General features: G+C 43.4%; 1 protein-coding gene across 1 annotated transcript; it reads left to right on the forward strand.

The window, feature by feature from the left end:
• The first annotated feature begins 1,071 nt into the window (after window positions 1-1,071).
• LACTBL1 (lactamase beta like 1) lies at window positions 1,072-17,208 on the forward strand. Its single transcript, XM_009510465.2, is given in 7 exon segments — window positions 1,072-1,116; window positions 4,949-5,093; window positions 6,572-6,681; window positions 9,449-9,606; window positions 11,263-11,510; window positions 14,397-14,502; window positions 16,230-17,208. Coding segments are annotated over 7 exon segments (1,791 nt in total).
• The last annotated feature ends 8,254 nt before the right edge of the window (window positions 17,209-25,462 follow it).

Consider the following 25,462-nt stretch of genomic DNA (forward strand, 5'->3'; position numbering starts at 1 on the left):
AAATGAAGAGGTGGCATTGAAGAGAATACCCTTACCTGTAGACCTCTGAAGAAGGCAATAGGATGGCAGGACCCCTGAGGTGCACAATCTCCCTGGACTTGGTGCATAACTGGGGGCATGACCATGCCATCCTCTTTGGAGAGCATTTATAATGTACTTTACATGGTGATGGCAGGTCATTATTAAGATTTCCAGCTCACAGGGTGTTAAGGATACCCTCCTTATACACAGGTCCCCATTTTCCACCCTGCTGTATTGTTTGAGCTATGAAATCATCAGCAATACTCCCTTTTGTCTACATCCCTGGACAGATGCTGTGTTGCTTGAGGAGGGGTGAGGCATAGCCAATTAATCTGTGCTCAGAGAGGCTGACTGTTGGGATTAGTGCTTCAGATGCTCTTAACATCTGCAGCTCCAGGACAGCTCCAAATTCATCAGCACTGGAAGCTGGAGGGTAACAGCAAGGCTGGTAAGAGCTGTTACAGGGGGATTTGCCTATTGAATTGCCACTGCCAGGTAGCAAGACAAGAAGGAGATTTTATGGGATAGGTGGCAGTCATGCCGTTATCTTGGCACAAATCTGTCATAGCTTCTTGGCTGTGTCTGTGATACCCAAGGCTAAGGAGGGTGGTGTTGGCTGTGTAGGGGGAGCAAGGCTGAGAAGCCAGGGACAGGGCTCAAGAACTCTGCAGAGCAGGCACAATGGAAATGTGTCAGCCCTGAAAGTGTCAAAGCTCAAGGTTCTTGTGCTTGGGAGGTAGGATGAGGATGGCTGTGGGCCCTGGCAAGTCCCAGAGCTTGGGTCCAGCTCTTTCAGTAAACGCGGGGTGCTGCCAAACAGAGGTAGGGAGAGGGAAGGTGTTGCTAGGGATTTTTCTCATGTAGTTACTGTGGTTTATCTCCCTATCCAGAACTAGTGTCTCCCTGCTGGTCTGCTTATCTGAGCTAGGCTTTGTTACTCTGGGCTTCCGTCCTTGCTCTGACTCAATTTTTTTCCTGCACTAATTTTTTGTTTCTCTTCATCACAGGGTTTTATGAGCCTTTCATTTCTGGTGACAGGCGGCACAGGGGATGAGAAGAGACTTCTGAGCAGCCATGGATGGGTTACAGCTGCGGGTAAGGCTCACCTCATGCAAATCACAACCTTCCACCATCCTTCAGAGTCCCCAGCAGCTAAGGAGAAAGAAAATACCAGCTCCATCTATGTCTAGTGAGCATATTAGCTGGGAATGACTCCCTTGCTATTGCTGCAGAGGAACTCCAGGAGGCTGTTCAGGATTAAGCCCAGAGAGTGCCTGAGCTCCTGGCTTAAGCTCCCCCACCTCCCCCCTTCCTGCAAACAGCCCAGCCCACCCCCTCCCAAGCCTGCCCAGGGACAGTGGCTGGAGGCATGCAGGGGCTGTCCATCTCATGAGTTAATCATCTCCTGTTCAGACGTCAGGAGGAGATGAAGCTGCTATAAATAGACTGCGAAGCCCTGATGGTTTCAGCTGTGATTCACACACATGGCAGAGAAGCATTAGGAAGAATTAACATTCAATCTCAGGCACTTTCCTGAGAGCAAATGCCATTCTGTCCCTGTCACTTAATCTCCTTGCCCAGGGTAGGTCAGCAGCACTTTCTGGAGGGTCTGAATGTACCAAATGGACGGGGAAACCCAGAGCAGGACCATCAGGGAGCTAAAAATGGCCACTTCAGCTGGAGTGACTGAGCAGCACCTGCCCATGATAAGCAGCTGCGTTTAGGAGCACAGCAAGGCACCCTGCTCTTGCTGTTCCAGGGATGAGATCAGACAGTGTGGTTTTGTTACAGTACACACATGCTGAGACGTCTGACAACAGCCTCTGGGACTGAGACAGCTTCTGGCAATGGTATGTGCAGGGACCGGGGCTCTTTCTTGCTCTCCCGAACCGGTGTTAAGATGTGCCTCTGACTGAGCAGCTAGCAGGGTCTGTGGTAGCCTGCCTAGATGAGCATGGTGGTGCAGGACAGTGTACCTGGGTGGTCTGTGTGAAATGCCCACTTCCCCCCCCATCATCCTAATTTTTCAAAGCTCAGGGGGAAAAAATGTATCATATAGCTGACCTATCCACGGGAAGCTGCGTGCACTTGTTCCAGCATGTGTTTGCATTCATTTGCGCATATCTAAGTGCTTGATAGCTTCCTTCCCCCTGCCTTGCTGTGTTTATGTTGTTAGCAGTGATGGTCACCAAGCAATGTACGTAAGATGGAGAAACCAGCTGAAAGGGAAGTGAGATGAGACAGGTCCTGGAGTGGGAAGTGTGAGGAGTATGTTTGTAGGTATCTATCCATCTGTTTGTCTGACAGTCTCCCAGATACAGAGTGATATTTGTCCTGAAAGGTGGCTTAGAGGGTAGAGCACCTCCTCAGGGTGATGAACATTCCTCCCACTTTTGCGTATTTATTTCTCTGTCAAGAAAGAGAGATCTATGTCTCTAGTTTAAGAGCATTGCCATAGTTTCACTGCATTGTCACTAGATTATGGGTCAGAGAATGAAAGAGACATTCAGGGCACTCACCATCCACAAGAGGTAAAGCGGAGTTTGGACTAAAGGATGAGAGTTCAGTCTTGGTATCTTTGGGTCTTCGGTTAGTTGCCTAGGGAGCCTAGGGTTCATGAGATGAGGCATATACCAGAAAATCTTTTCCTTTCACCCTGCTCTTAGGGACCCAGGAATCAGAGTTTCTCAGTGAAGCAAGGAAAGAGGCAGAAAAATGGTCAGAGTAACTGCAGGTTGGTGGAGGACTCACCTTATTATGATGGGACTAAATCCAAAAAAGTCGCCCCATGAGTACTCCGGGGCAAAGAGGACCCTGCCCCACTCCTTGTAGGAAAACAGCATCTCATTGCAGCTCTAGCGAACATCTTTCAGTGTAAACTGAAGCCTGCCAGCATGGGGGTGATTAAAGAGGTTTTCAATACACAGGCTTCTCCTTTTGTGAATATGATCTCCTACCTACTAAGGCACTGTATGAGGTATATATTGGTATATATATTGGGGTGTGTATATATATATAGGTGTATGTATATATATAGGTGTATATATGTATTGGTGTGTATATATATCGATACACATTTTGGGTCCCTCACTACAAGAAGGACATCGAGGTGCTGGAACGTGTCCAGAGAAGGGCAACGAAGTTGGTGAAGGGTCTAGCGAACAAGTCTTACGAGGAGCGGCGGAGGGAGCTGGGGTTGTTTAGTCTGGAGAAGAGGGGGCTGAGGGGAGACCTTATCGCTCTCTGCAACTGCCTGAAAGGAGGTCGTAGCGAGGCAGGGGTCGGTCTCTTCTCCCTAGTAACAAGCTATAGGACGAGAGGAAATGTCCTCAAGCTGCATCAGGGGAGGTTTAGGTTGGATGTTAGGAAAAATTTCTTCACTGAAAGGGTTGTCAAACATTGGAACAGGCTGCCCAGGGAGGAGGTTGAGTCTCCATCCCTGGAGTTATTTAACAGAAGGGTAGATGTGGTGCTTGAGGATATGGTTTAGTGGTGGACTTGGCAGTGACAGGTTAGCAGTTGGACTCGATGATCTTAAGGGTCTTTTCCAACCTTAACGATTCTATGATTCTATGATATGTAAATGAAACAGTGTTTGGTGTCAAAATGGCATTCCCCTATTTAGGAACACATGTCCCTTAGTCTGGTATCTGAAATACGGACTGCATATGTGCTCTGGCAGGCTCAGGTCTGAGTGGGTCTGCAGGTACCTGTATGGTCTGACACCATCCTTGAAATCTTAATTATCTTATGGAAGAACCTGAAGTAAGATGCCTTCAGAAATTTTTGTGGGGATGCCTGAAATGGCTAAAAACTTTCAGAAATAATTGTGAAGTGTTTGTCGTTGTGCAGAAAGTGGAATTGAAACCTAGACTTTCAGCAGGGGCTAGATTCCCCAGTTGGATCCTTACAGAGCCACAAAACCATGTACAAGTCTGGAAGTGGCTCTGCAGATTCCCTCGTTGTGAGGACGAGGCTCAGTTGACTTGCAGAAGCTTTTGCATGAACTCTCCTGTAGCTCAAAAAAGAAAGAAAAGGGCCATGTGAAAATCTAAAGGGAGTATATTAGTCTGTCTATCCTACAAGTGAGTCCAGACAACCTGAAATAGCTTTGTGGAAGTGGAACATGAGCCATATTGGATGCAAATGGCAGGCCGTATGTTTTACAACATTGATTACCAAACTTTCAAAAGCACCTTATTGACCTCCTACAGTCAGTGAAAGAGCACAGCTCATGCTTAGGCACTTAATAATTTGTCATCTGTTCCTTGTTTTTCTCCAATGTTTATATGGTAGTATCACCAACCTGGATGGTCTCCAGTGTTGCGAGAGCTGCACAAACCCAAAATAGTAGCCAGTTTTCCAAAACATGGCATCTGTAAATGCCAAGCATACAGATGGTACATGATATAATGGGAATTACAGGCACAAAATAGAAGGGTAAGGGCAGTACATGGTGGAAAATTCCATCATTCATCTATAAAAGCTGGATTTGCTCAGGTGATCTGGCTGGTGGCTGCCATGAACAGATGCTGGACTCTGGAAAAAAGGGGTTGGAGAGATATCCAGGAATAGGTCGTGATGTTTGAGAAGGGAGAAAATGAGAGCTGCAACAGAATCCTGCCAGTCTGGGCTGATGAGACTCACCTGCAAAGAGGGGAAAAGGTAAAAGGAGTGGATGTTTTTCTTCTACAAGAACAAGATAAGGAGAGTAACATCTTGCAAACCTTATTGGAACACAAGAAGTCCTCTCTGGTTCCAGTTATTTCAGCGTGGTCTGGTATGCCTAGCTGTGGTGCTGCAACAGTACTGGAATTAGTCAAGGTCCCTGCAGTAGCTTTATTCTCCAATGTGCCTCTTTCTTTCTAGCTGGTATGCATGACAGGCAGTTTTTCTCTCTCTGAGATCATATCTTTCCGACTTACAGCAGGCATCCAGCAGCCGGAGCCTCCTCAAGCTCACAGTTATGGAGGTGAAGTGGACTCACGTGTTGGTCATCTTCTTCTTCCTGTTGACTGTTGCAATGACAGGCTGCTTTCTGTGGCAGTACAGCCTCCCCAAGGTGGAGCCCGGTAAGTACTCATCTTTAAGCTTGGACATTGCTTGGCATGGTTGGACTCAGTAATCTCAAAGGTCTTTTCAAACCTAAGTGATTCTATGATTCTGTGATTCTATGAAATTTGTGAGACCAATAGACGCCTTTCTCCCCACGAGGACATTTTTCCCCGAAGAGTATTTTCCCAAACAGCACACAACTTTACCTCCTCCTAAGCGGTGCAAGGACATAGTGGATATGAGCACTGGGTTGATGGAGTACCATGTAACTCTGCTGGTGTCCAGAGGCCCCATTACTTCTGGCACTAACCTACGTTAATTGAAATACCAAGGAGACGTTTTATTTTACATTCTGTATCTCTTTTTTTAGTATTCTGTCATAAAAGCCACGCCAGTTTAGAACGAGTTTTCTTTTACACCTTACCACATGCTTTAGCTTATTGGTTTACTTCTTTTCTTGTTCCCCTAATCTTAGATCTTTGAACCAGCTCAAGCCTCTAGGTCACACTAGAATTATCTTATGCTGAGTATAGAAAACTCAACAGATAGACTCAAGGCACTGTATGTGCAAGGATGAAATATATATAGTGTAACTGATCAGAGTTTTAAGTAGCCCAAAGGTGGCATAAAACCCACGGTGAAGGTGCCAGAGGTACCAATGTCAAAAAGATTTCAGACTACATTTTTATCACAGACTATCAGAGGCTGCCTCTAGCCTCTTGTGTATCCATCCCCATTCATCTCAAAGTTTTCATAGTGCCATTTCTCTTCTGATTTGTATTTCTAGTGCTTCATGCTCAGTTGGTAAGAGAAAAGAAAAACAAGCATTTTGTGTACAGCTTACAGAGCAGAGGAGTTGTGTTTATGAACACCTTGGGTCACCTGGGAAAATAGTGCCTCCAAGTAAGAGACTTCCCATCTCTCAATGAGTTTAAAGACTGCTTGCCACAGAAATTTATGTTATGTCTCTGGTATATGCCGGATACAGCTAATTTAGAAGACAGCTAATATACTAGGTATGCAGCTTATCAACTGTTGTTATAGTGTTAGATTTCTGGTGGCACTGACAATTCACTTCCACATCCATTTTCTGAGGTTACAATATGCATGGGACAACTCTGTCCTCCTGAACCCAAACTCAGAATTTCCCCTAGACATGGGCAGGGCACTTTGATGGGGTCTAAACCCCCTCTCAAGTACCTACAGGCTTCTGTAGTCCCAGTTCTTTACTCTTCCAGGTTGCAGAGTCAGTTGAAGGCTATTGCAGCTCCTGTCCATCCCATGTGCTATATTGTGTTGGAATAAGCAATAACAGAGCACAGTCCCCTCTTCAAGTCATGTTTTATGTGAAATAGATCATCTCTTTGCCTATGCAGAAATGTCCTCAGCTTTGAAAAAATGTAAGCAAGAAAGCTAGTGCTGACTGCTGGATGAGGTTAAAGCTTGTTAGTGTGTCTATTCAAGTCACATATTCTGTCTTTGGAATGTTTTCCAGGCCCATCCGTGATAGAAGTGAGATCAGAAACTGTGCAGATGTGCCCCCACTATCCGGAACCAGTACCACTGGACCACCCAATCCCCATTCTGAAGGATGCATTGGAGAAGGTCTGTGAGGAGAAGGGAACAGAGGGAGACAGAGCTCATGGCTGCTTTTCTGAAGGTGTAAAGGGGAGAATATGTATTTTTCCCCCGAGCATCTCTGGGGAAGGAGGTGGGAAATTGAGGAGATGGATATGAATCTAGAAATGAGTATATAAAACTCCTCACTAAACAGACAGAACAGGGCAATAAGCAGTTATCTTATCCAAAAGGCAGCCTATGATGAAGAAACATTATTACTTGTCCATCAGAAGTCTGGTGAGCATACATCAGCACAGAATGATGGCTCTTGGCATCTTGTCTACTATTAGGCAGCCCTCATGTCCTGGAAAGTAGGTGACTCATATAACTAGTTCCTATTCATCAGTGACTGCCAATTCCTTATTTTATTGCTTTGCTGGCTTTCCCCATGCCATAATTTAAAAAATTAAAAAGCTATTTGTAGGTAACTTCAGGGAAGGAATGGAGAGGAAAGGGAAGAGGAAGAGGACCTTCATCTGAATAAGAGAGGCGCCTGCTTTTCCCCAGTATGATATACTGTCTCTGAAATTTTAGCACTGTCTGAAATTCTAGTAGGGTCTACTTGCAATGAGGAAACACCACAGTGTTGCCCTGACTGGACCATAAGGACAGCCATGCTCTGACAGGACACTCCTGATTTGGTCGACCCCTATCATATAATAGACCCTCTCATCTGTCTCTTTCTCATGAGTAGCTTAATTAGCCATAATTGAAGCTGTCCCACAGTTCTGATCATTCTTTTTACCCTTCTTTGAGTCTTCTCCAGCTCCAACATACTATTGTGGAGATGCGGAAAATCAGTACTGTATACAGTATTCAAGATGCTGGTGGCTATGGGATTTACACAGTGATAAAATGGTGTTTTCTGTTTTATATTATGTTACTTCTCTAATAATCCCTCATATTTGATTTACCTTTTTTTTTTTTCTGCTGTAAGGCACTGAGCACATGTTTACATAGGCGCATCCTTCATAGCGCCAAGGGCTTGTTCCTGAGCGCTAATGACCAGCTCACTGCCCATCTGGGTGTATGTGTGTGAAGTTAGGGTTGTTTTCCTGCATGCACACTGCTTTTTCTACACTGAATTTCAATTGCTATCACTTCACATTCACTTTTATGAATTCTCTGCCACTGTCTCCGGGGTTACTGTAGAGAGGTAGTTTATTGTTTGATTAGGATCAGTCAGAGAGATGGGGGAACATGCAGAACTTTAAGTGTCCATCAGAGAGTCATCTAACCTCCCTTGTTTGTGCTCCTCAGAAATGAAGTATCCAAGCACTTCCTTGAAGTAGGCTGGTGAAAGTATTTCTATTTTGCAGATGGAATAAGGCACAGAGAACCTGAACAGTAGATGCATAGGAAGACATAGGCATTTGAAGGGGTCCTAGGCACCTCAGAAGTGTATCTTCAGATGCCCTTAGGTTCTGCCTAAGCTTGTGGACACTCAAACCCACACTAAAGATCTTGCACTACCTGAGACAAACTACCATCTTGTGCCAGGCCAGGGATCCTGGAGCTGGGACTCCGGACAGTATGAGATGTAATTATATTGTATACAGAGGATGACATTTTTGGGAAAAATCTGCCTACAGCAGCTTGAAACAACAGAGTGACATTCACTCATGCATGAGGCTTAAGGAAACACTTATTTTCTAAAAGTAAATATTTTTGTTTATTAGAAGGGCCTACATTTTCCTCAGAAGAGTCTTGCTAATAGCCAAATACAAATGCTGAGTACTGGACAAAATTACACTTGAGTCTAGAAGAGCATCATGTATTTCTGTCAACTTTCTGCATGCCCAGGCAGGTCTACATGCCAGACTCTCTCTGAGAAAATGCTAAGGAGGACCATGCTTGCTGACATGAGACCAGTCTGGAGGTGCTGTTGCACCTAACCATACTGATGGGCCACCGGCACATGCAGAGGGGAGGGCAAAGAAGCACTACAGAAGGACTTGGCATGAGTTGGATGTTTTCACTGCTGGCTGTCAGTGCACCTCACCAGCCTATCCAGTGAAGAGGTCCTGAGGACATGACCCAGCTTGGCCTTTCTTGTCTCAGATGCTTGGCTTGGAAGGCCATTTCTTATGTCTTAACCTTTCTGTGCAAAACATAAATTATGCATGATGATGTAATAGCTTTGAAAAAGTCATAAAAGAGCAAGGTCAATGCATTCTGCTTGCAGGAGGTGGGTGGAGCACAGCTGGCTGATTAGGTCCACACAACCTTGGCACAACAGCAAAGAGCAATCAAAGCCCTCTAGTTGCTCAGTGCTGTTTCTCAGACTGCACTTTAAACAAGAGTCTAAACTCTTGCATGTTTCATGGCATGAAAATTGTCATGTGATATTTGAAAAGTCTGGATCTTCTTCTCATACATCTTTGAACATAAAATACTAGTGCAAAGAACAGCTGTGCACAGTATAATTGAAAAAGGAGGAAATTACAATTAATAGGTTTTAGCATTTGTTTTAACCATATAAACATCATAGGTATTACAAAGATGAGCATGACAGTCTTCTACTTGGTGAGCATGTAGACTGAAAGACAGAGAATGGATAATTCAGCATAAAAAATTCAAAGGAACAGTACAGTTAAAGTATTTCCTTTTGCCAAAACATTTGTGAAAAAATCACTCTCAGGTGCTTGGAAGTAAGGAGGGCTGACGGTTTGGATCTTCTACTGCCTGTTACAGACTAGATACATTATAAGAGCCTTCATTTCGAAGTTCATCATTTCCCATCATTTTCCAGGTAGATATGATGCTCCGCCAAAAGGTTCATAGTTCTGGTCTCCCTGCCATGTCTGCTATTGTTATCTACAATGACACTGTGCTCTGGACAGGCAACTTTGGGAAGAAGAATGGTTTGGACCCTTCCTCAGTGGTGCCCAATGAGTATACTATTTACAGGTGAGACAACTGTATTGCAGGCACGAGAGCTAGAAAAAGAGCAGATACACATATGGAGATCTTATATCTGGCAATAGAGCCACCATCACAAACTGCATCTCCTCCTGGCAGAACCCTCTTCTTACACTGAAACTTTGTTACACAGTGCTTCAGCTAGTCCCTAAATTATCATATACTTGTGGCTTACTGAGTTGTTTACTTCTGATTTTTTTTAAACATCTGATCTGACAATATTTTAGACTGGAATATCAGTGACCAACCTGAAAACCTGAAAACGGACTACTCCTTACCTGGGAATATCTCCAAGCTGTGAGGAGGCCGAGGGCACTGATCTGAAGACTGAGAGATAGCACAGATTTTGTGAACAGTGAGGAGATGGTGCCATAGGATAAAAAAAAAAAAGTTCAGTCTAGCAAAAAAATGGGGTTTCGGAAGAGTATCTGCTTAACACACAAGGTCGACTTGTCTGCTTATTCATTCTCCCAGTTAAGTCAAAGCCATATTGGCCATTATTTTTTAGACGAAGATAGAATCAAGCTCTCAGTGTGTGTTAAAAAACCAAAAACAAATACAAAGGAAGTGTTTACTTCCTTTAAAGATCTCTTTTCATCGATTTATACTATTTTCAGTGATTTATAACTGTGCTACAGCACACATATGAAACATATGGGCTGCACTCTGACTATCAAATGTTTTCCTCCAAGTAAACAATTTTGGAACATTTCAGCATCTGTGATTAGCTGTTTTTCCCCCCCTCTGTATCATGGTAAAACCCCTGTATAGATGACCTGATGATATTTCTTCCAGAATCATAGAATGGTTTGGGTTGGAAGGGATCTTAAAGGTCATCTAGTTCCAACTTCCCCACCATTGGCAGGGAAAGGAGAACCTGTCTGTGGGTGGGCTCAAACCACAAACCTTTTGGGTTACCAGCCAAACATGCTAACCGATTGCACCACAGAGGCTCCCCCCCAAAATGTATGGCCAGTCAGCATAGTTTATGGTCAGAACTGAGATGGTATCTGATCATCTTCAAACTTCTGACTGTTGTTCTTGATTAATGTAACCATTGTTGGCAAATGCTTTCACTCTAGGCTGTCTTTTGCCAGTCCAAGAATTTCACCTCTAGCAGCACAATACAATACAATGGCCTCTGGCCATCCTTCTTAATCGTGGCCCTGTTTCCAAAAACCGACAAAATGGAACCACGGTCCTATTCCAGAAGACATTTTGTCAACTGGATTCTGTTCTGAAGCCACCCAAATACCAACTCTGAATATGAAATGTAAAACTTTATGGCATTTTAGCCTTAAAATTCCAATAAAATACTTGCAACTTGTTATAGTATTTACTAAGCAATAATTTACAAAATAAGTTATCTTATGAATAGTAAATGAACAGAAATAGTTCTGTGGCCCATTGCACTGTTGGGGAGATACTACTGAAAGTTATCTTGCAGTCCATAAAGGCCAGAGTTAAGGATATTAATTCAAGCTTCTCACCTGCATTTTAGCCATTCCTTCTGAATTAGCAAAGGTGTTGCATGTAAAGCTACAGACAGTGGTTCAGCCAGGTGATCTCATGTACTGACCATCTTTCCTCTTGATTCATGGGTTTCTTAATGCTTAATTCCTCTATATGTTTGTTCCTTAACAGAATTGCCAGTGTCTCCAAGATCTTTCCCACCATTATGTTATACAAGATGTGGGAGGAAGGAAAAGTCACATCTCTTGATGACCCATTGGAACGTTATGTCCAGAACTTTGTTATTAAGAACCCTCTGGGAAGGCTCAAGGAATCAGAACAGAGATACACAGCAGACGGTCTGATTTTTTTGGAAAAAGGCACAATGCCACTTAAGCCATCACCTGTTACCTTGCGAAGAATGGCCAGCCAGCTCTCAGGTGAGACAACACTGCTACCTGCATGCCCTCTGCCCACCATTATGCCACTTGAAAGAGACCACCATATGCCAGGGATAAGAAAGGTTGCTGTTGAGGCCACATCCCAGTATGGACCCTGCACCTTTGCACTTCCCAGAGGTCAGGCAGAACACTTGGAAGCATGTTGGCAGCAGCTTCGTGAAGTGCTAAAAGGAAACTCTTGTCCAGGACATCTGCTATGAAAGGGGCCAAGCTGCTTTGTGGGCTAGGAAATTGTTTTTTCCATGCAAGGTGAATATATATTTCTTTCAACACAGTAGCATGACCTGTAATCAGGCTCCAACTGCATAACAGTTTTTTGTATTCCAGCCCAGGGTGCTCTCATTTTTCTGAGATGTAGAGTTGAGGGTCAAAGTGGCACCAAACCTCTTTGCATTGAACAGATAGACCTTGATTGCTGACCTAAATTTAAGTGTCAGTGTGGTTCCTGATCTGGGATTCTTGAGCTATTAATAGCTTTGTACTTGCTGGCAGAAGACTATTAATCTGCTACTACTTTCATAATTGGGTAACTCTTACGTTAAGGTAGGAGTTCACAGGACTCGGAGAACTTTAACCTTTCTCAGAAATAAAGCTACTAAAACTTGACTCGGAGGTTCCAGAGCTTAGTGGCCAAAGAGCCTGTGTTGATATCTTATGTGGCATTTTTGTTAAACTCTCTAGCATCTGCATTATTCCAGATTGGAATGAAAGCCCTAAAATTAGGACCTAGGATTAAAATAGCATGGAGGTCAATTTCAGTACCTCTGGGCAGGGTACAGCATCACCTGAAGCAAGCCAATATCAAAGCAAGGGTTCCCCAAAAAGGAATGGTGTAGCTGAAATCTGGAAACAAACAGAAAACAACACAAAACGGCCAGTGGCAGCAGGAGGCAGAAAGAAAGGTGGGTGCACAACCCTGCCCAGCCCCTCCCCCTGCAGACAAGTCTTGCTCTAGCCAGCCTGCTGATGTCCTCAGGGGCACCAACTCTGCCTGGTCCCCTTTGACTCTCAGGAGCCCCTGAGGCTGGTCTGGCTGTTCCTTGCAGGAGCACTGTGTGCTGGGGCTGCAGCTCCCAGCCCTGCTTCAGTTCCCTGTCAATCAGTGAGGTGTGAGGTATGCCCTAGTAATACTTGTAGAAAGCGTATGTCAAAAGTGTACCTGGTCATAGTGTAATTGGCTGTAATGTGCAGCCATTCCATTGCTTCCATCATTGTGCTGTATTTATTCCCCTGCTTAGCTCCTTTTATGTTCCTATGTCTTTTTTGTTAGAATGTGGCCCAAATTTCCCAAGGCACACCAGCAGGGCACACCAACCAGCTTGGACCCTGACAGTTTAGTAGAAAGGGAAGCGCAGTTTCACAATCCCGACTGAAAAATTAAATTAATGTTGAGGTCACATGTTACATTTCCTGTCTGTGAAAACCCAAAAAGGAATAGGTTCTCCTTAGCTTCAAGATCAAAGCCACTGCATGACATATTGTAAAGTGCTTTTCATGTAAATTCTGCCAGTGGAAACTGATCTATAATATATGCTTATTATCTGGGCTTTTCTACCTTGCATATTACAGAAGTAACTCCAAAGGTTTTTCTTCTCAACACTTGATGGATACATCGCTAGAGGGAAGTTCCAGCTTGTCAAGACTGCTATTGTCAAATATACATGAATGACAGTATGAGGTGCTATTGTAAATTATTAACATCATGGTTGTCACATCAATTAGCAGCCCATGAAGTATAAATCAATGACTGTGGATTTTCTGTTATGCACACATATTCTCTGGTTTATCATTTCTAGTGAACCTCAGGAGAGACGCTGCACTGCTGGCATGGTGCTGGTGAGCTCTCCCAGTGGTGCACCTTTTCCTCTGCCGTCATTGTGGCAAGTAGGAAATTAAGGACCCCATTGTCTACTGGAAGATTCTCACTGCACCTCTTATCTGGTCATTAAGCTGCACAAATAACCACAGACCAGAAACAGAAAGTGTTCTTGTTCCAGTTCAGATCCTAAGGTCAGGCTAATTGAGAAAAACATGTGTTGCTGCTACAAAAGAATAGGGCCTCATTGAGCTTTGTCATGATTAAACACATGCTCACTGAGATGATTGCAAGCCATTTTTCTGTCATGTTCCCTTCCTGACTTTCTCCTAACCTCTAAATCAAAGCAAGCTGTAAACTGCAATGAGGATGTCATTCCAGATGTAATCCAAGTTCTGGACTCAGTGAGCCTTACATCCTGTGCAAAGGAGCTATGGAATTTTATAAAGTCATGGCCAAAAGATTTTAGGGAATCCATGTTCAGTGTTGTGGAATTAAAAGTGAAAAGAAATTATGTTTTTCTACATTCTGAAACCCTGAATGAATGTTGCTAAAGCTGGGGGCGGGGGGAAGCTAAAAGCACTTTAGGCCAAGCCTGGAATGGTTCAGAGAAATTCAAGCCCTCTGTAGCAAGGCTTAAAGAACAAAAGCCTCTTTGAAGGGACTGTTGCACACCTTTGAAATCACACGGAAATACGGACAGGGATTTCCCCAACACCCAATATGCCCTTCTCTTCCACAGCACACTTGGAGATACAGGGTTTTTTTAATCATTCACCAAGGTATTGTTACTGAAACATAGCAACCCAGAGTTGGTGCTGGGGTAGGACTTACATTACACATTGGTCCATGACTTGAATACTGTGTCCTGCAGTCCAGTATGAAACAACTCTTGCAGCACATTTGCTATGTGTATAAAGCACATATGTGCATCATTGCTGTTTCCATCTTGCCATTGAATCTTGCCTTTTGCTCACTCTTCACCAGACTCATGATTTCCTGGACCATGATTTATCTCAGATTGTTAACTTCTCTTTTCCATGACACAGGTCTGCCCAGGAGGCTGCGATCTACCAGTCTGCTGTGGAAGGGCAATACGCAAGATGCTCTAGCTCTCCTGAAAGATGATGTCTTGGTTGCTGATCCAGGAACCAGGTCAGCTATATTCACTTACAAGCTTTTGGTCTGGGTTTGTGTTCTCCACTAATATTGGCTGCAGTTTCCATGGCCAATGGATAAAAGACAGCCATTCCCAAAGGGAGCTTCAGCCATCTACCCATACCCCTGTCTTAGGCTGAAAAGAGTGAGTGTTAGAGGTGCCAGGGTTTTATTTTAATGTATATAGAGACTGAGTGAGAAGCCTAGATGAGGCAAATTAAACTGCTACAGTTAGGTCCAGGGAGCCTTAAACTGTGAAAGATGAAGATTTTCAAAAGTGGAAAAGCATGTTAATTTAATTGGTTTGAATCATCATAGATTTCACTTAAAATCTTGTTATGCCTGTAGTGACTTATATTTCTCTAAATTATCTACAAGTCCTATTAATGTTTGTCACAATTCATATACCCTGTTAAAAGGCTATTACCCGAGTTACATATGGACAATATCCAGCGGACAGCGGGTGAGGGAAAAGATTCAGACTAACTGGGAGAAACTCTCTAGGTCTGCAAAATTTTTAGGGAATATTTCAGAACATTATGAAATAATTTGCCTGAGGATTCACTATGGCTTGAAGTCTGCAAGCTTACCAAACTCAATAGCTCAGTCATGGCAACCTCGTATTTGTTCTGTCCCAACTCAGGTAGGAGGTTACAACAGGTGTTCCTTAAAGGTTTTTAAGACTTTAATCCCATCATCTTCATTGATATTTATATTATGCTTACTATCAAGATCATAGTCTCTCAACCCCTTATTACTTGACATGCTGATAGTTTTAACTCTGTCTCCATGTTCCTGGATATACTTCACAGCTAACAGATCATTCTTCCTAAAGGAAATTCCCATTCATTTATATAGAAATTTTAACATTTTTTTCTGGGTATATTGAAATTCATCTGCATTTCGGTTATAAAATTTTAGATCCAGAATGTATTTATTCTTGGGGAAGAGATATATATGCTAATTGGGCTGAAAATGGTTGAAATGGTACCAAATTTATGATCTAAATAGGCTTCAGTGAGATGTGTAGCTTCACAGAATTAAAAAAAAAGGTTGAAAACAACATGAATTTTGAAAATGTGTTTGAAAATAGGTTGCCCGTTCATGTCTTCATGTCATTAAACTTCATTGAAGTGTAAAGACTTAAATCACTTTATGGATATTAAAGACTGAAGCACTCAGGTGTCTTTAATGATTCAACATTGCTGGATGCTGCTTTATAGACCTTTAAGTGCTTTTACCATCTTAAGGTATCTTAGGTGCTTAAGTGATTATACCATGTTAAATCTTTAAAGGGGTTTACCTGGGATTTTGAGACCTTTAAGGTAAGAACCTGTAACTCTCAAGTCTGCTCTTAAAAAGAGTGGATATATTCTTTCGTGAATAATTATAAACAATAAGATGGGATATGCAAATATATAGGGTTTTGCATAAAGGTGGTTTTTTGTTTGTTTGTTCTCCATCTCTCTTTCTGTACATAGTCATTAAATAGCTCTGCTGGTGTTTCTGTAAGAAATTTCTCTTTCTTGACTTAAGAACAAATTGAGGCAAAACCATTCAGTTTTTCTCTGTCCCTGCTTCATCTCTCTCCTCTGTTTAAAACGTCATCTCATATAATGAGAATTTTCCCCAGAGAAGAGAGACATAGCCACTGGTTTTGTGTAGTCATACCCACATTATCACTGAGGTAAGGCTGATCCAGAAATATTCCTCTTCCTTTTCAGATGCCACTACAGCAATTTGGCCTTCTCACTGATGGCACATGTGCTAGCAGACCATGCAGCTGAGGGGCAATACCAGCGCTGGATCTCTGAGAACGTCCTGGAACGCTTGGGCATGGAGGACACCGGCTTTGATATCACACCACCAATCCGCTCCCAGATGGCTGTGGGTTTCTATGGCAGCCAGCAGCCAGCCCCTCTCTATGACCTTGGCTGGTACAGGCCTTCTGGCCAGATGTACTCCACAGCTGCCGACCTTGCCAAGTTGGCAATGGTCTTCTTAGGCACCTACCACCGTCGCCTTCTAGAGCCTGACACAGTGAAGACAATGCTGACCCCGCTGTTTAAGTGTTCCACTGAATACTTTGCTAACAAGACTGGCACGCCCTGGGAGATTAATGAGCAACTGGGATATGATGTCATTAGGAAGGACGGAGACCTTGATGGTTATTCAGCTACCTTCTCTCTTATTCCCAAGCTCCGCCTGAGCTTCATTGTGCTGATGGCAGGGCCCAGGCCTCAGGGTAGAGATATTGTGACTCAGACATATGAGTATCTTATTCCTGCCATGGAGACGGCATTCAGAGAGGCAGGGAAAAGCTTGATTCCTCCTCCAAGTCCAGGTCCTTATGTTGGCTATTATACCTATTCCAACCTGACTTTCTATGAGATCAAAGCTGGACCTGGTGGAGTGCTGGTCATGCAGCAGTTTGGGCCTCACGTGGAAGAGCTGATTCCTGAAAAGTACCGGACAATCAAGCTCCACCACCTGGAAGATCGTGTTTTCCAAGTTGTTTTTGACAAGGAGTTCCCATGTGTTCTGCACCTGGGCTCTGCCTCCATCTCACTGGAGACCCAAAACGGGCAGCTCTTTAACTTTTATCCATTTGATCGCAAGGGTTTGTCTCCCGGCTTTGATGCACCAGGTCTGAACACGTACAACGTGGTGCGTGTACCTCGTAAACCTGTATTCTATAGCTAAATGTCCCCTCTACTTTTCTGACCACTTCTGGGAGGTGGCTCAAAATCTGTGTCTTACCAGGCTCTCCTGTCTGTGTGGCTTTATGGTTGCCATTTAAAAGGGAAAGATGGTCACAAATGACTCCTTTACCCAACAAATATGTCACATGCCACTTGTGATCCCTGGCAGTGCACAACAGGCCAGCTAGTAACTGGGGCTGCCTGCAGAAGAATGTGCTGGATGGGTGGTGTTTGGATGCCACAAAAAAAAAGGCAAGAACTTAGGTCTCCACACTTACATTGTCTGTTTGATGACCATTGTGGCAATTGACTGGTATCGACAGAGGGCTGAGAATTTCCTGTGTTTCAGAAAATACCTCTTCTTCAGCCCAAGGGCTTTTCAGGAGCCCATCTACCATGAACAAGATGCCTCACTTGGGTTTGCCAAAAGAATTACGTGCTAGAAAATTACACCAGCCAGACACCAGGCCCTGCTTGAGATACCTGGGAAGTGAGGGTCCATTTCTTTCCTGGGTCACAATAAGGAAACTGAAAAGAGCAGACAGAAATGTGGTTATGTCTTGGCTCCATGGATTTCTCAAAAGCAGTTATCACACAAAGGGTATTGTAGCACTTAAGTAGAGAAGCTGAAGCTTACTCCTGTGAGCAGGGCCATATGAACATACACTTGTATATTCCAGCTGGACTCAGGTTTCACAGAATCACAGGTTGGAAGGGACCTCAGGGATCATCTAGTCCAACCTTTCTAGGAAGAGTGCAGTCTAGATGAGATGGCCCAGCACCCTGAAGGTGACTATGTCAGTGTATAGACAAGTGTGTGAGTGTGTCATTTAAGTACAGGAATGCATGGGAATCATTATATGTGTTTTGGGAAGGGTGTCTGTATGAATAGGCACCCATTGTGTTTATGCAGGTATGAGGGAGGATGCTAAGGGAAAGGGCATTGGTCTAGGGAGAACTATATTTAGGAGAGGTGCACCTGCAAGCAATCTGCAAAGCCACAGGTGCATTTTCTTCTCCCTTCTCGTGCCCACTCAATGCCAAGGCAGGCAGGAGAGATGATATGTCATTAACAGCCAATACCATATCACTGTGATGGGAACAGCATCAGGCAAGTGCAAGTCAGGAGTGCAAGACAGGGCAAGTACCACCGGCTCAGGAGTACTGGCTCCTGCAGTGCCCCTTCAAGTTTAGGAGAGTAGTGCAATTGCAGCCCTAACTGGAGCACAGGGCTTGGGCAGATAACTCTTACCTTAAAATTAATAGCCTAGCTGCAGAGTATGGCAATGGCTGTACAGCATGGAAATCTTGAAGGAAGTGCAAAAGAGTAGGCATACTAGCACAAAGACCCTTCAAAGTGCATGTTCGCCCATACCATAACTGGTATGAGGTTGGATACTCTTGCAGAGTGACCTCCTTCTGCTGCTTGTCCACACAGACTCTTGAAAGTTGAAATGTCTCAAGAGAGAATGACAAACTAAATCTCCCTGCCTCCCTCCTATCTCATTCTCTCTCACTGTTTTACTCTGTGTGCAGTTCTTCAGCTTCAGTTTTGAGTAGAGAGACCATCACTGAAGGCCTAGAAATCTATGATTCACATACTTGGTTCCCTGCCTTTTTTTTTCCAGACAATTTCAGTTCCCTGATAAACATATGAAATAATGTAAACCTTGCCTTACAGGGAGTCATGGTTGCTGCTGTATTGGTTTCCTCTGGACTTTGTAGGTGATTACATTTCCTACCTTGTACAACCTTGTATGTTCAGGTATTTAATCTGGGCTATATCAACAGCAATAAACTCTATGCAAATTCTTGCTGCTGTCATGTGTATTCATGCCCAGAGGTACGTAAGCAGGCAGATAAGTTGCACTATGGTTGATCTCCTGTAGAAGTGCCTACACTCTGTCACGGCACGCCTGACCCAACAGTGCTTTCTGGGCTTTGAGCTCACCAATGTAGTGTCTGATTGCAAGATTTTGAGTGGTCTAACCCTGGTCATGTTGAGTGAGGGCTAAGTGCCAATTTGAAGCTGTTTTTCTTGCTGTGGAAAAAAAGAAGTGATTGTTTACCCATCAGCTACCTTTAAAAGCTTCCAAGAAAAAATAGTATTTATATCCCATGTCACTCACTGGTCAGGATGAAACATCATATTGTACTGTCTCCATCTGTCTGATGGAGAAGGTAAGATGTTTTACATTTCCCTCAGTAATGCAGACACTGAAGTGTCTTTCCTTTTCTAGTAAGTCACCCTCAAACCTTACATTGACACTTTTTGATCCTCTTGTTCGTACCCATAACAGCAAAGTACAGCTTTTTGCTATTCATAGTGTGAACCCACTCCTGCAGTAGAGCTCATCTCACCAAAACTTGGGTCACGCTGGAAAGGTGAACAAGAGCTTCCTATGCTGCCCTTTTGTGTGGGCAGGAGAGTGCCCTTACCTGGTACAGAGAGGAGAAAGGAGGCATTGGGATGCCTGTACAGAGGGTTTGGGAGAGGCTGTGTGTGGCAGGCAGGATAAGGTGGAGTTTTGGAGGACCCCAGTCATCCGTAGGGAGCAGCCAGAGTCACAGTGCTGAGTCAATGCTACAAACACAAATGTCCAATTTCTGTCACTTCATGCCTAACAGCATCCTAAGAAGAGCAGACCCAGCTTCTATGACCTGGTGTGACCTGACTCATGTTAGCAGGTGCTTTATACCATCTTTAACCATTCTTTATAACCTTTCCATTTTAACACAGAATCTAAGTTACTATTCTGAGTAATTTTTTAAGATTTTGTGTATGTTTGTTGCTGAATTAAAAAATATCCCAATGTTATTTCATCTGTGTCAGAGACTGGCTCCAATAATAAGTAAAACAAATATGTAAAAATCCAGTCAGCTACTCACTTTTCACAGCAGTGTGTTTTAAAAGGTGACTAGATGTGTCTGCAACAGCCTATAGGAACAATGTGCTTAAAAATGGTTCTATAATTACTCATCAGGGAACCAAACAAATAGAAGATGCTTCATTCGCATCACCAGCATCAAAAAAGGCAAGGAGAAAACTTACTCCTTGGTTCAGGAGACCAAATTCTGCCCTAAGGAACACTGGTGAAATCACATAATATTTTAATAGTGTCCCTGAAAACTCTATTTAGTCTACAGGTTAAAAACCTGGCAAAATCTAGACAGCTACCTCTGAGCTAGCCCCTTTAAACTGCTTTCTACTTAGTGAGATTTAAGGACTCTAGTCAGTAGAGAGGATTCATCTCATCTTAAGGCACATATTTAGAATAAGTTGGTGAATCACTCTATGAATACCCAGCCTCCAGCTGATTGAGATGGACCCAACCCTTGCAACAAGCAACTTTTCAGTAAGAAGTGAAACACTTTCATTATCTGCTTGCCAGGTGAGGGCAAATTCTCAATTTGTTTCATCAACATTGCCCTAAAGACCTCAAGTTCACTAATTAGGAGGCCCAAAGTAGAACACAGTGATGTTTGTTGTGGTTCCATGCTAACATAAGTTCAGAAGAACTCCACCTTCAGGAATATTAGCTCAAGTGAGGGTGATATCAAGATTCAAACTTCAACCTACATTTTGAAAACAGCAATGTATCCCTACACACTTCATTTACATACTCATACTTCTCAATCAGAGCAACATGGCCCAGTTGTTTACTGGACAGCGTCCTTCCAGAGCTTTTCTGTTTCAATGGTGGGAGTAAGATGATTATGTTCCTGCAACCACCACCAGAGCAAGACTCAGAAAACAAGGATGAAGTCAGGCTAGCAAAGACAGGGCCTTCATGTCAGAGTCTGAAAGTTTATTAAACACTAACTCCAGACTCCCTGTTTTCCTCCTCAGAAGTTTATTGATGTTCTTGTCACAAAGGGATGTGTTAAGACTCTGTGATGTGAAGCACAAGCTTTTTGAGTTTTCAGTTCCACAGGAGCTTGTAAGAGTTATTTAAAAAGAAATGCCAGCATCCACCCTTCAAGAGAGAGAAGAGATTAAGAGAGTTGCTGGGTCAAAGCCAGTCACTGTCTCCTTTTCATCCATGAAGTGAATACCAATAAATGATTAAGTACTCCACAGTTAGCAGGGAAGCTTCAATACATACTGCTATTAGGTGTGAGTCTCACTCTAGATAAGGTTGTGTATGCTTCAAAATGCAAAGGCTAGAAGACTGCTTGAAGGTTTAATCCTTTCTTGTCCACACTTTTGCAACTCATGACTTGCTTTAGAGAGCTGCAGGTCAGTAGTTACGAAGAAAATACGTGCCAGAAAATCTCCAACACTGTCTCCAGAGAAGTGAGACAATCTCCATTTACATTTAATAGGCATTTGTGCAGCCCAGCTGAGCATGAGCTGTTGGCTTGATGTGCCAACATCTCTCTGTAGGGCTCATCCTTGCAGACATAACAGTAGTGTATCACCAGCAAAGACAACCCCTGCTTTAGTTCACCAGGTAAAATCCTGTGTTTGCATGAAAGAGCTCTTAGTTTCAAGCCTGTCTTACTTTTGGGCTCCTGATCTTGTGATTGTGGCGGACACACTCCATGGGCAGTTTCCAATATCAATAAGAGACATAGCTAGTATCTGAAGTCCAGTGTCATAATGTGAACACTGCATTCAAGTGAAAAGCATCTTGTTATGGTGTCCTGGTCTTGCAGTGAATCCCAGAGGAGGGGGAGGCTGCACACCCAGCTCAGCAGCAGACCAGTCTTGGCAATAGTTGGTCTTGGCAATAGCTATGGAAGTGACAGGATAAGAGGCTGTAGATGATAGGACGGATGTCAGAACTCAAGTAGGGGAAGATCCTTAGCAGGATGTGGACACCCTGGAAGATGAAGTGCACCAGGTCTACCCAGTGGACACCAGAGTTCCACAGCAGCCTCTCTGCCTGAAACACAATCCAGCATGTCATGAATGCTACTGTCATGACACACACAGACAAGGGGAATCAGGAAATGAGAGTGAGACAAACTGTCAAAGAAAACCAGAGCTCAGAAGCAGTGAGGACTGGCTGAGAAACACTGTTAACAGCATCCCTCTGGACTGCCAGGGACCCTGGGCAAGAAGCTGCATGCTGTTAGGTGAGGGATTGCTCCTGTGGCATATGCTGAAGGGCAGCTCAAACCATCTGATGCTATTTAATCAGGTATTTGGCTTGCTTTTCATATTGTGGAATACAGTGACTGAAAAGTGTACAAACTGGCCTCAAAAGACTATCCCCCAGCAGGGACTGAAAAGCCTGGAGGGGGAGGGAACAAGGCAAAGGACTCCACATTCCCTAGAAAGAAAGATCTGTTCTAATATCAGGTCTCAATATAGAGATAAAGGGAAATAAGTGTTAGGGTGTTCAGGTTTAAAGTTAAAGGGAAAAAAGATCAAAAGACCAAGAAATGCTGTGTTCTTTGCTTCCAGCGGCACTTTTCCATCTTGTTGCCCCAGTCTGAATGAGGCAGTACAGCAAGAGCTGAGCCCTACTCTTCCAAAAGCAGTGAAGAACTACCTTAATTCAAGTTTGGCAGGATTTGTCTTGGTTTGCGTGTCCTCAGGGAACTGAGGGAAATTGTTTTGGATCACTATGAGCCTGACAGTCAATGCTTCTAGGTAATATGAACCAGGCATTTCCATAGTTTTCTCTTAGCAGGCTATAACTGATGCCTATTTTAATAAATCGGGGCATTGTTATTCATAACTTTTGCAGTAGGCAGGATACATATTCGAGGTATATATTCCCAGAATATAACACAAGTGATATTCTGTGACCCAGAGGGAGCAGTGGAGTTTCATAGTGGGTAACCTATTTTATAATTTTTGGTTGTTCAGCATGAGACAAAGAGTTTTCAATAGTTGAAGTGTGCAGTTTGCTTTCTCCTGGTAATCACTGCCAGGCAGAGGAATGGCTTACAGCTCCCAGACTGGCTGCCCAAGTGCACTACTTGTTTAGATAGTTGTAATGATGATGCCCAACGTTTCAAAAGTGTCAGCTAGTATAGCTAGCAATTTTGAGGTCAAAGGAGGTAAAAATGGGTAGGGGTTGAATATGGCATTTGAGATAGCCCTTGGTTAAAATCTCAGATTAGGATATTGTTATGAAAAACCAGCTACCATTTTGTCCAATAATCAGATGGTCTTTAGATGCCAGAAATTATTAGACCAGCCTCAAGATACAGAGCATATGTGGGGTGCTACAGAAAACAGAGAAACTGCCTGTAGCAGCACAAAGCCATTGGGCAGATAGCTGTGCTGGAGAAAGGACTGCAGACATGTGGCCCCTCACTGAGTTATCCAGAGACCTTGGGATGAAACAGCTGGATAAGACTGATTAGATATGGTTATAGAAGGGGCTATAGTAAAAGCTGATCACATCAGGGCCTGGCAGCTCCATAGATCTTCCCCTCTCCTTGTTAAAATGCAAACAGGATGGAGAAAAACAGAAAATATTTTGCAATAGTAAGTCAAAATTCAAATTATAACATGATAACAGTGAGAAGTAGCAAAATACTTTGAAAAGCTGTTTACATTTGCTTTTAAAATATCTTACTTAAAGCTGTTGTCACTGTGAAGTGCAAGATCTCATACCCAAGAGATCATGCAGGTTCCTGTATCTTCTTTTGACTGCTTACACAACATTTTATTGATCTTTTTTGCCTTCTGCCTGTGGGTATCTCTGTTGAGCTTGATATCTTCATATCTTCCTCTGCTTCTGTTTGGCTTCCTCAAAGACAGCTGCCCCTTGGTGAGGTGGCAGTCAATTATCAGGCAGAGCACTGTGGTAATGATCATGGGGACACAGAAGTCAATGGCAGCGATCTGAGTGAGTCTATAGATCTATGTAGTTTTCAGCACAATGCATATGACAGATTCCTCCACCTTCCCTAGAGAAAGAAGACAGAGATAATAAATACCTTGGAGAGAAGTTATGGGGATGGCACAGATTAGATATAATAATCAAGTGCACTAATGGGCCAGCTGGCGTGGACAATAATCATAACATATTTGGTCTATCCCCAATGCTGGATCAGGCTGGCAATGGTTTTGCCCTGAAAACCACCAAGGACAAAGATTCCCTACTGGTCTGATAGCTGAACCCCAATCGCACCACCTTTTCCAGATGATACTTTTTCTGATGTCCAACCTGAACTTCTTTATACAGTGTGGCTTTTGCTTCTTACAAATTGTCTACTTCTACCAAACAGGAATTGAATCTGTCCTCTCTGTAAATGCCCTTAAAAAGTCTCTTGGCTGCTATTAGGCACCATCATCTTTTCCTGTCAGCTGGACAAAATGGGCCTCATAGGTCATGTGTCACTGATCATCATCTTGGTGACCCTCAGCTAGACCCTTTCCAGTCTCTCTACATCCTTTTTGAAATGGGCTTCTCACATCTTGGTGTAGATAAGTGCAGTTCCAGTAGAATAGCCTGGGGTATCAGCAGCTCAGAGGATGACCTGACCAGCCTTATAAGTGTGTGGAAAGATGTCTCCATCTTAAAACTTTATAACCAACTCTAACTAGCAAAACTGAGTTCATGGAGGAAAGGAGAAAAACTACTGACTGAAGCATTTCTTCTCAGTTTTGTTGTCTGACAGTTCTTAGGAGGAAGAGATTAATTATTACCACAGTTCCCCCTAAACAGAGAAAAAAAATCAATCACCAGAAAAATGCATGTTTTGGTTTTTGGGTTTGGGTTTTTTTTTTTGAGGATTACAGTGAGAAAAAGTAAAGGATCTGATCAAAAAAAGGCTGAAGGTACTGCAATGTTTACAGCACCAAAGCTGAAATGCTGTCATACACTGAAGGCCATGCCTAAACTATGCATCCTCCAGTTGAAGCCAGACAAGGTTCTGAACTCTCATTCTCAACCTGGACAAATCCCTGTCAGCATCTCTCTGTAACTTTGTTAGTGCACTGAGGTGCCAATGGCACAGTTTTCCTTTGAAACAAGGTGTATTTTTCTCATTATAGCAGTCAGTTGAAGGAGCCTGAATGCACTTCTCTCAGATCAGTTCCCTGTTCACAAAGGGTGACATTTTTGCCTGTCCTGGTCAATGCTGCACCCCTGGTAGCCAGGTGAATAGATCACTACCAGCCAGAAGCTGAAGAATCATCAGTACAGAAACTGATGTTTCTGTAGTAGTCCCTAGCTCAGGCAGTTCAGTTTCTTACCCAGTGGCCACCTAACATGTCCCAGCTGGGAATAAACAGCTTACTCAACTTTCCAGCTATTTGTCTGCTCATTGCCCTCAACTTTCTGTCT

The sequence above is a fragment of the Phalacrocorax carbo genome, chromosome 20 (genome assembly GCF_963921805.1).
Source record: "Phalacrocorax carbo chromosome 20, bPhaCar2.1, whole genome shotgun sequence".
Classification (NCBI taxonomy): domain Eukaryota; kingdom Metazoa; phylum Chordata; class Aves; order Suliformes; family Phalacrocoracidae; genus Phalacrocorax; species Phalacrocorax carbo.